The sequence below is a fragment of the Sparus aurata genome, chromosome 7 (genome assembly GCF_900880675.1).
Source record: "Sparus aurata chromosome 7, fSpaAur1.1, whole genome shotgun sequence".
NCBI lineage: Eukaryota > Metazoa > Chordata > Actinopteri > Spariformes > Sparidae > Sparus > Sparus aurata.
This window is the reverse complement of record NC_044193.1, coordinates 19,336,767-19,348,201: the sequence shown is the minus strand read 5'-3', so window position 1 is coordinate 19,348,201 and position 11,435 is coordinate 19,336,767. Positions and strand designations below refer to the sequence as shown.

The following is an 11,435-nucleotide window of genomic DNA, read 5'->3' as shown; positions in this document are numbered from 1 at the left end:
TGTCAAGTAGGGCTGCAACTCACAATTAATCTGCCTATTGTTTTCACAATTAATTGAATAATGGTGTAGACAGTAAAATGTCAAAAAAGGGGAAAAATCCTCATGACAATTTCCAAGAGCAAAGCGAGACATCTTCAAATTGCTTCTTTACCAAACCAACAGTCCCAAATCCAAAAATACTTCGTATACTGTCATGAATGTAAAGAAAAGCAGCAAATCCTCACATTTAAGAGGCTGGAACCACCAAAGGTTTGACATTTTTGCTTGAAAAATGACCGAAACAATTAACTGATTGTTAAGAATATTAGCAATCAATTTTCTTTTGACCGACTTATCAGCCTATCGACCTTCGATGTCACTGTGGTTGGAGGTTAAAACCTTTTGGTTGCTGCCACTTTTCTTGTCCACCAGGAACATGTCATAGGGAAGTGTACTGCCTGAATCTGACCACTGGATGGAGCAGGTCTCAAAGAAAAGAAATTGAGCGTTGCAGTCTCATAGAAAGCCATGTATTTTAGGCTATAACCCACTCTTGTATCACTTTACAAGTCAGCCAGCTTTGCTCTTACTGTTTTGAACTCTCTGTGAAAACATGATTGTGAGTCCATTTAAGTGTGAAGAAGATGTGTTGCTAAATGCAACCTGCAGCTGCTGATAGCCGCAGGATGTTTATAGATTCTGTAATATACACTTGGCAGTTTCTTTGTACCGGTGATTTGTTGTACATCTCCTTGGTGACGGCTAAACAATGGAGGTAGGTTCAGACAGGGCTCACACAAAGTGAATTGGTGTGGCACGGACCCAGCTGGCAATCCCCCCTGGTACCATACAACTGGTGAATAGACCTTCATTTATCTTGGCATGGCTGCGTACAAAAAGAGCTTGCATAGAGCCTCTGGATTCTTTCACCCAGGGGGCCAGAAATGGCGTCTCAGAGCACCGAGCTCATGTTTCTGCCTCTTGGTGGCACTCAGATTACATCAAACACTTCACAGCAGTTACTGAGGAGGCTTTTTACTGCAAATCCACTCACATTATCTGCAGAAAAGCTTTGAATACTAAATGATTTGTGATTTTGACCTTTGTTTCATTTGATAGTGATCATTATGAGCTGAATTGTAGATTTAAAAACCAGAGTTTCTTATTTGTTTCCTCCCTTGCGCCTCTATTCATGGTTATGTTATAAATCTTTGAATTGACTTGGGAATTGTAACATTCTAAGATTAAAAGTAGAACACACAATTTCAAACTATATTGTTTATTACATATTTCTGCCAACGCTTACAGCAACACAAGACCTTGTCAGATGCGACACATTGCACATAACAGTACTATCACCACTGCTTGAGGCAGAGTTGTATTAAAGTTACAGTAGCTCAAACACTCAGTAGAGCACCAAGAATCACTACAACTCACGAGAAGCGGAACAAAAATCTCTCACACAGTTACACTGACACAAACATAGGGACCAACACTATTCAGGAGGAGCTAAAGCATATTTTGAGGGTGAGCTGAGCTGTGGTTGTACTAGGACGTACTGTAGCTTCTCCAACGCCACAGACCACAGACTTGGACCTTGTATTTCAGCTTCGTTCTCTCCATCTTCTCTCCGGACCGGGCAGGCGACCTAGCGTGGCGTATATGTGTGGGGGTTATTTATTATGAGCAATGAACATACAGAGGCCCAAGGAGCGAGAGCAGCTCAGATGGGATGCCTGAAGTTCTGGCCGGCGAAACGGGCCTTGTCGCCGAGCTCCTCCTCAATCCTGGAAGAGAGGGATGATAGCTTGTAAAATTAGAACGTTCTGTGGGGGTTAACACCCAACTATCAAAGCTTTCTTTTGGCCATGACTCACCTGAGCAGCTGGTTGTACTTGGCCAAGCGCTCAGATCGGCAAGGAGCACCTGTCTTAATCTGGGAAAAGAATCAAATAACATATAAAACTCGATCCGTGAGGTAAAAGCTTTAAATAGAAAGTTTTAAAAATCTCAACAATATTACTGAAAACACACCAATGGACTTCAAAATAAGACTGAAAACTACCTGTCCAGTGCAGAGACCGACCACCAGATCGGCGATGAAGGTGTCCTCTGTCTCTCCAGAGCGATGGCTGACCATCACACCCCAGCCGTTGCTCTGGGCCATCTTGCAGCTAAAAGAGAGAAACATACATCCCTCTTAATACATACATATAACAGCTTGTATAGAGTGATGGCAGCACTCTGTTGAGGACACTCACGCCTGCAGGGACTCTGTGACGGAGCCGATCTGGTTGACTTTGAGCAGCAGGCAGTTGCAGGCCTTCTCGGCCACACCCTTGGCAATACGTTTAGGGTTGGTGACTGTGAGGTCATCACCCACCACCTGGATGCTGGTGCTGGCTGTGAAATTGGTCCATGCCTCCCAGTCATCCTGGTCAAAGGGGTCCTCAATGGACACCACTGTAAGATAGGAACAAGGTATGCAGTGTTACAGTCATAAATCAAAGCACTGTTTTCGAAATCCAGTGTTTAAAAGTTAAAAGTTTTGACTGAAACCTTACACCCTCAATGACTGATTTGTGGCCACTCGGGGGCGGTAAAAACAATCTGCTAAAAGCTGCACTGGGCTCACCAGCTGGCTGCTTGTGTACAAATAAAGTACCCTAAACCTGAACATGAAACAACGCATAGTCAGGTATAATGCAGACTGCAGGTACACAGAAGCAGGATCTACAATTTAAAATTTTCATCTCAAAATTTATGTCAAATTAATTTAGTAGACATGACCAAGTCCAGCCATTTGAGACTGTTCTTTATGCTTTGCCTTTTTTTCTTGTTATACTAATTTCATCTCTATAACATCTTAAGCTTTTGATCTTTGAGAGCAGCAAATTGTACATGGTTTAAGGCTATGAAGAAGATTTGTTCGTTGTTTAAAACACACCGGGGTAATCTTTGACAAAGCTCCTGTACAGGTCAGCCAGCTTGTCAGGGGAGATGTAGCGGCTGGGGTCGTCAGGAGACTTGAAGTCCAGGTCGTATTTGCCAGCCTTGTAGAATTCAGAGGCAGCCACATCCATGCCAATAACGATCTTGTCAGTGTAGCCGGCCTTGGCAATCGCATTCTTCAGCAGCTCCAGAGCTGAGACAAACAACATCATACAATACATTTGTGACTAGATATGAATATAAAACAATCCTTTTCAAAAAATGTGTCACGACTGAAGACTCTGCTCCACTGGGGTTTTTGCCATATCAGCACCTTGACCTGACACTGGAGTCAGAGGCTGGCGCTTACTGCACTCTGCACTGAGTGGAGGCCTTAATTTAGAAACCATGTGTCAGGCCAGGAGTGACATGATAAGTGAAGAACTACCCTGGGAGGTCTAAGAATGTAATGCTTTCAAGAGACTCCCTATGACTAGTTAAAGGCACACAGTAATAACTTTTAATGAAGCTCTTTTCTCAAAAAAAGTCATTTATTCAGTTAGATCTTAACTCTGTCGGCTTGTATTGAAACTTGTAGCGTAAAGTGTATTTACTCACCTTCCTTGTTCTCCAGGATGTTGGGGGCAAAGCCTCCCTCATCTCCTACATTGGTGGCGTCCTTGCCGTATTTCTCTTTGATGACATTCTTCAGGTTGTGGTACACCTCAGCACCAATACGCATGGCCTCCTTGAAGCTGCTGGCTCCCACAGGCAGGATCATGAACTCCTGCATGGCGAGCTTGTTGCCTGCATGGGATCCGCCGTTGATGACGTTGAAAGCCTGAAAGGAAGCAGACAGGATCCCCTTTCAGCTTAAAGCAATCACGACTGAATGTAATGACTCTTCAAATCAAACATGTCTGTCCGACGAGCATTACGAGTTTCTATGAAGCCTGTGATACATGACTTAGATAACTGCACTATCATGCTCACAGGGACAGGGAGGATGACTTCAGGGTTGCCAGCGAGGTCAGCAATGTGGCGGTAGAGGGGAACGCCCTTCTCTGCTGCACCAGCCTTGCACACAGCCAGGGAGACACCCAGGATGGCATTAGCACCAAACTTAGCTGAGGGATAGATACACAAAAAAAATATATTTAAATGTATTGTGTATATTGAGTGTAATTCTTTGAAGAATCCATTAATGAACCAGTATTGTCTTCTGATATCTGTATTCTTCAGTGAGTATTTTCTGGACAAAAATCCATAATGTATGAATGATTATGAAATAATAAGGTTCTAACTGACTCCTTTGTTGCATAAACACAATGTATAAGTGGTTACTGAAAAGGTAAGATCAAGATTCAACAGTCTTACAATGGCATAGCAGTCAGTGTTGACAAAAAATGTTAGAATAAAATTGTAATTGAATTCCGAGCCTAAAAATGGAAAGTCATATCGATTTGATTTTCATTGATCGCACCATTGCGCCTGAGATTTAGAGGCTTGTTTTTTTTAAATAATGGTGATTATTATAACCCTTGTTGCATGTGATATTGATGAAGAAAAACATGTATTTTCACACTATTTCCCGTTTACAATCATTTACATGATGTGTTAAGAAATTAAGTTATAATGTATAACTGGGTGTACATATACTAAGTGTGGTGCACCAGTGCAGCAAGTGTGTAAAGTCTGGAGCCCTGTCTGATATTGACAAGCCAGTCATAGTACATTAAGTAGCATCTTACACTTGTTGTCTGTGCCATCCATGTCCAGCATCAGTTTGTCAATCTTGGCCTGATCCACAACGCTCAGATCCTGGATTAGACACAACAAGACATTTTATACCGCTCACATGGAAACAAAAGTTGAACGAGGTTTTCATATATTAAAACTCATTAGTTCAGAAGAACACACTCCAGTAATGTTAGAATGATCACAGCATATCAGAATAATACCACTAAAGCTCTGCTAATGCATTGCTTTACAGAATATATCTTCTATATTAATGTAAAGGTAAAAAAACAATCACATCAATGTAAAATATGCTGAAGAAGAAGAAAACAACTGCTCAACATGACACGACATGTTTATGCAATGTCTCACCACTTTGTTTTAAAATCGTAAAGCTGCCAATGGCACAAATTTTTGTGGAACCATTTTCTATTGAATTTTCAAGGTACATTATTAAAGTTTTATTGCACAGTAATATTAGTCAAACAATAAGTGGTCCTACCTTGGCCACCAGTGCAGGTGCAATTGTTTTATTGATATGCTCAACAGCTTTTGAGACACCTGCAAGGGACAAGCAGACCATGACCAACCCAGACAGGAGAAGTCCATGCAGAGCAGGCGAGACAGATGACCACAGAGCACCTCATCTTATCCTCTTATGTATGAGGACATGTGAGTGTTTCTGATGGGGAGACTATTATTTAGCCATTTATGGATGTGCTGTTTACTAATGTTTTCTTTTTCGATCTGTGAACATCTGTTAGTGCCTGTCAAGATTAGTTTCTTCATGCTGCGACACACACCGGTACGTGAAAAGAGGCATCCTGTTATTCCACACTTTATTTACCTGGTTACACAATGCAGGGGCCAAGAATTCATTTATATATTTAACTGCTCTTTTGACTCCTAACAGGAGGAAGAAGAAAGATGGAGGAATTGGAAATGATGAAGGAGGACACAGACTGTATAGACGTGTTGAAAGGACATGAGAGATAGCAACAAAATAGAGTTTGGTGAGATGAGAAGAGGAATCAATGCCTTACCTTTGCCCATGTAGCGTGTTTTGTCATTGTCACGGAGCTCCAGAGCCTCATAGATGCCAGTGGAAGCACCGCTGGGCACTGCAGCTCTGAAAAGACCTTGGAGACACAGAGGACATTTGGTCACTTCCTAAACTGCTGTTTCATGTCGCAAAGGACTGAACTGAAAAATGTTAACATGACAATCAATATGTCTGACTTTAAACTATGCGATTCATATCTGATACATAGAATCTGCAAAACACAAACATGTCTGGGAGTGTTAAGTGCAGGCGAGGCTGATTGATATTCAAGGAGTAAAGTAAAGTAAAAGGCAATGGGGCCGACATCCAATCAGCTAAATGCATTTTCTGACACAGTAACATACATTACTATTCTGTCCAGCACTACAGAGAGGAATAAAGCAACGTGTGTGGAGGAAGTTGAACTGGCTGTGCGGCAGAAGGCTGTGATGTAACAACGGAACACAGGCTGCCAACTGAGCATGCGCATTGCATCTGTGGAAGGATGCCAAGCCACACCCATATATAAGAGGATGGCCAGTTCAGATTCATTCAAGGAAGGAGAACTTTAGTGGTGAGGAAAAATCTATTGAGTTTGCTCAGTGGACCGGGCAGGGATGGTGTGAGTCTGAGGGGATTTAAGGCTTACTGGAGGACTGGAGGACAGAGTTCAGGATTAAAAAATCATCTGCATCAAGACATCACCTGGCCGCTGCTGGGGGATGCAGCTGCCAGCAGCCAGTCTGGTTATATAAACTGAGAACTTGGGCTATCATTGCTTGATTAACAATCTATCTGGTCAAATACAATCCAAATATTCATCAGTATTACAATATTAACAACTCTACTGAGAACGTCTTGACGGCGTAAAGGCATCATGCACAAGTACATTTAATTAAATAGATTTCTATTTTGTGCTAATAACCCAACTAAGCAGAGGATATAACAGTAACAGTGAGTGTAAATGTCGCTCTAGATTACCAGAGCTACTGAAGTGGCATCATTCTGACTACAAGCATAGTATTCCTGTGACCGCGAGGCAGACTGGTTACGTAACACAGCAAATCACATTACAGTAACTGTATGACAGATGTGCTCTTGGTGCAGCACACTTGGTTAGGTCTAATGATGCCAAAACAGGCCTGGCTGACATAAAAGGGAATCCTGTCACAAAGGAAAAAGGGTGCTATTTACAGTAAACTAGAACTATTGTGGAGACGACCGGGCTGCAGAAGAGAGCAGTCGATTCCCGGCCAATGCATTCTAGGCAATGTAGCCTGTTCCACTCACTTCCATGTCAGTGGTCATTCAGGTTGCTTCATTAACATTCTCAGGACATTTCATGGGGTTGAGCTCTTCCATTGTTTAAGATCTCAGAGCAGAGCAGCTCATCAAAAGACTTCAGTCACAGTCGGGCTATTAGTAATTGAGTAAGCTGATCTCAATATTAGGCAGACGTTTCATATATCACAGGGTTTGGATGTTTTATACTCAGCAGCTTCATTATGTAATCTGACATACTGTTAGATTAAGGAAGCAGTTTTAATTTGACATTTCTACCTTGCAGGCAATATCAGAGATTCCATTCAAGTCATAGGTTTACTACTGTATAAGGTATTGGTGCTCACAAACAGGAACCATTACAGTAACAGAGTGCTGTACAGGCAGTGTGATGTTACAGGAGCTATTTTCACACATTCACTGTCTGATCTGATCGACTCTGAGCCTGCAGCTTGCAACAGTGCAGGGCAACAGAGATGCCACACTGTCTTGACCGTCCTATTCCACAACTTGACTAAATTTCACTTGCTAGCCAATGGAACATGACACAAAAATGTATGAAAATGTACTTCAAATTTGATGTTTTAACTTCAGCACTACACTAACTAATTACATTATATCATAATTATTTGTTATAATTATGGATAGATTCATATTACCTGTTAAACAATGTAGAATGTGTAGATGTTTAAAAAGCACTAAAGTTTTATTTGCAATGACTCTCAGTTGTCAACTAGCTAGGCGTGCAATCCTTTTCAGTACATAAATTCATATGTTTAAGTCATACAGTACCTTTCTTGGTGTACAGATCGACCTCCACAGTGGGGTTGCCACGGGAGTCAAAAATCTCGCGAGCGTGGATCTTTAGGATGGACATGGTTCTGGATCTGCAGAGGAAACCACAGAGAAAAATGACATCAGTGCTGTTCAACAGTCTGAGCAGACACCCATTACCTGACACTGCTACTTACTGAATTAAAGCTACTTCAAGCCAAAACAGTGACTCTGCAGAAACCTGACTGCTCAATGACGCAGGAGGGACAAAATGCAATCTAATTTATAGCTTAAGAGCAATAAACCATCTAATAGATACATATATATATTAGCTGTGCAGGTCACCTGAACCGACTGATGTGTGCTGGTCAGGCTGGCAGGGGTATTAGTCACAGAAAGGCGTGGCTTATGCAGCAAAAAAAAAAATCTATTCAAAGTCTGTTCCGTTTACTTAATATGACAGATTACACACCAGCATTGCAAAATCCTGTCAAAACTGAGCTGAGAGCACTGCTGTCAAACAGTTGAGTAAGAGCTCTTGATAACAGCAGTGACAACTCACTATAAGGAACAATAAGTGAATGACTTGGCACAATGCATGTTTGGCTTCTTTTTGTCTATTGTACTGATATGGGTCAAAAGCCTGAGTAGTGGTCCAATCTCATGAAGCCTTCATTATCTCTCTGAATTCTGGCAGCTGAGGTCAGACAGTCTGTACGCCCACTGCTGCACTATTGATTCTCAACTGTTCTATCTAACTGTCCTGAATCTGCACCAACTCACTCATCTACCCACTCTGATTGCATGAGTGAACTCTGGGTACAGTCTGAGTACAGCAGAACCGATGGAAAATCCTCTGGCCTTAAAAGTATGTTTGGAAACTCGCCACAGGCTACAGCCAATAGGCAAAATCCCCCAAAGACACCAATACATGGACCATGATCTTTAGTTAAGTGGGAAGTTTTACAGTTTAATGGGACTGGATATTGAACCTAAATACTTTTTTCTAAATATCCAAATGTGTCTCTGGCACTGAGTGTCTGAAACTGTCAAGTTAGTACACTTTACATTGTATGTCTCAGTGACTATACAATTTTCGTGAAGTTAGTCTATGATTAGATCATACCTGATTAAAATAAACATTTTACCAAATTATGGCAGATTTATCTTTTGTTTCACCAACAAGAATGAAAGAATGAATGAATAGAAGAATGAAAACAAGCATCTTATATAAAAACATGTCAACAATTCTCAAAGTAATGTATCCAAGATGGTACAAAATTGTACTGGAATGAAACTCTGAAAATTCAACTTATAACCTAACCTTTGCTATGCAGATTAAATCATCTACAGAAACAACAACAATAGTCCAAAAATATAGACGAAACAATAGGGGGTTTAAGTATTAACCAAAAACAAAAATTATTTTATCATTTCAGTCCAAAAATGCCAAAAACCCCGACTTCCAGAAATTTGTGAAGACGCATATCCTCATGCAATTGCTCATCTTTGGAGCTCAAAGACTAAATATTTGGGCACTGGATTGTTGATTGTACAAAAAAGAGCGATTCAAAACTACTTTGGGTGATTGTGATGTATTTTTATTATTTTCTGACTAAATTATCATTCAATTCATGGAGAAAGTAACTAATTAATCGATAAAGGAATTACTGTTAGCCACACCCCTAACATATAGACACAGATTCTTCCTTTTCCTTTTTGTTGTTGCTGCAGGTCCTGTGTAAACTTGGAAATCAAGGAGGTAAGCTGGCAGCACAAAATGGCACCCACAGATAAATAAATAATCAAGGATTGACACCTGATATGTGTGTATGCATGTTAGTTTGGCTGAGACCTCCGTTAGGCTACAATAGTGTCTGGCAGTGAGCCATATTTGTGTTAATACATGATTAATAATAATTCATGAAAAAAACACCTTTAAAACTGCAGTAATTCACTCGTAATCCTCTAACTGAGTGGCTCTGTCAATGTAAAAGTGTCTCCTGGAGGTGTGATAAGTAGAGAAATTAGTGATCATCATAAGAAATGACATAGTGAGTAATCTTGCTCCATACAGTAATTTTCCTACAGCCACTAGACACACCCCCATGTCTGCTGCAAGCAACTGGTAGCACTCACTGCCTGTGCCAACATGTGCAGCCTGTGACAAAAGCTCACATACCATCACATCCTCCAAATCTACAGACAAAAGAGACACATATAGTGGGTCTTCATCAAATGGAGAGGACTGCTGCTGGGAGTTGGACTTGCAACCTGACGCCCTTTTTCCCACAGACCCTGCAGCTCTAAATGGAGTGACATCTCGCCAGCTGACGGCCTGGTTTAAAAATAGACGTTGGGCTACAAACTACTCCATCCTGCAAGCCTTTAAAACATCAACTCGAGAAGACAATCAAGGAGAATAAGGCGTGTGTAAAAAAAGGAATAATCAATGGAGAACTAGCCACTACAAGGACAAGACCGAGGTTATCGTCGAGGATGTGGAACATCATGTACACATTTATAAAAGAGTAACTCAGTTTATATTAACGCGAGCTGACTTATACAAGCTTCTTTTAATCTTTAAAGCTGTTGTCGTCGACAAACATTTCATTTCAGAGGCAGAAATAACGTAGTAAAAGTTACCTTTACAGCCTAACTGTGTGCAAGGACGGTGCTGTCTCTCTCTCGTGCGGGCAGGCAGGCAAGCGGAGAAGGCGCTCGTGACGCCTCGGGTTGGATGATAAGCGGACGGAACCAGGAAGTAACGCGGAGGCGAGGAAGCTCATTGGCTGGGGATGACTCACTAGGCAGAGTGCGAGCAGAGACGCACGTTCACCATCAGGAGTCAGACCTCACATCGTTAATGAAGGCGAAGAGGATGCGGAGTTTTCTTTCACCTGAGATAATAATTACTTTTATTACACATAAACACACACACACACACACACACAGAGGGAGATTAATTAATTGAGGTGGATTATGGGAAACGTAGTGATTTCCTTGGCGTGAGGATGAGAGAGGCAGAATGCGGAAAGATGACGCAGTGTGAGTACGTGCAGAGTAGCAGGCAGGGATCTCCGATGCAGTGGTTCGTTGTTGGTCACATGACACTTGTGGTCACGTTTTCTGGCTCTGACTCTTCTTTTCCCATCACGAATTTTACAAGATTCATGGTACGACGAGGTGTGTGGATTTCTTACAAGACCACAGAGCATCGTTGTAGTCCCGTGGGCTGAAATATGTCCAGACGTCTGGAGCAAAACTGGCTGATGGATGCATTGAAACGTTGTTTCAGCAGCATATCAAAAGGGGTATTTTGTTCAGCACATTGGACCAATAGGAGGGTTAAAGGTGCTATAAGGTGGGAGTATTTAACATGTTTTGTCCTTAATATCAGTTATTACTATCAATAATCAATTATTTATCCATGTTTTATGTAAACCCTTCCCTTTTACTGACTGATAACGTAGAACTGCTCGAAATATGCACCACTTGTTCTTTAAAGAATGGCTGCACTCATTCACGTGGAGATTGCCGTGTTGAATCACAGCCTGAGTGATAGTGCCCCCCCCCGCACATCTGACGTCTCATCGTCTCTCAAGACGTATTGATCCCACGCAGCTGCGCAGTGCAGTGAGTGCAGCATCCACAAACAGCAGAGCAGATCAGAGCTGCTGCTGCTGTCGAT

General features: G+C 41.7%; 1 protein-coding gene across 3 annotated transcripts; it reads right to left on the bottom strand.

The window, feature by feature from the left end:
* Positions 1-1,242: 1,242 nt before the first annotated feature.
* Positions 1,243-10,545, bottom strand: eno1a (enolase 1a, (alpha)). 3 transcript variants are annotated; one of them, XM_030422582.1, is made up of 12 exons: positions 10,391-10,545; positions 7,763-7,857; positions 5,691-5,786; positions 5,495-5,553; positions 4,662-4,731; positions 3,904-4,037; positions 3,529-3,751; positions 2,927-3,124; positions 2,241-2,442; positions 2,045-2,153; positions 1,857-1,915; positions 1,243-1,766 (listed from the first exon to the last, which is right to left on the bottom strand). In XM_030422582.1, the coding sequence occupies exons 2-12, from the start codon at positions 7,845-7,847 to the stop codon at positions 1,703-1,705; spliced, it is 1,299 nt and encodes a 432-aa protein (XP_030278442.1). In that variant the 5' UTR covers positions 7,848-7,857; positions 10,391-10,545; the 3' UTR covers positions 1,243-1,702. The 3 variants fall into 3 exon arrangements, with proteins under 3 accessions (XP_030278442.1, XP_030278441.1, XP_030278443.1); XM_030422581.1 differs by lacking the exon at positions 5,495-5,553 and adding an exon at positions 5,150-5,208; XM_030422583.1 differs by lacking the exons at positions 5,495-5,553; positions 10,391-10,545 and adding exons at positions 5,150-5,208; positions 7,942-7,962.
* Positions 10,546-11,435: the final 890 nt, after the last annotated feature.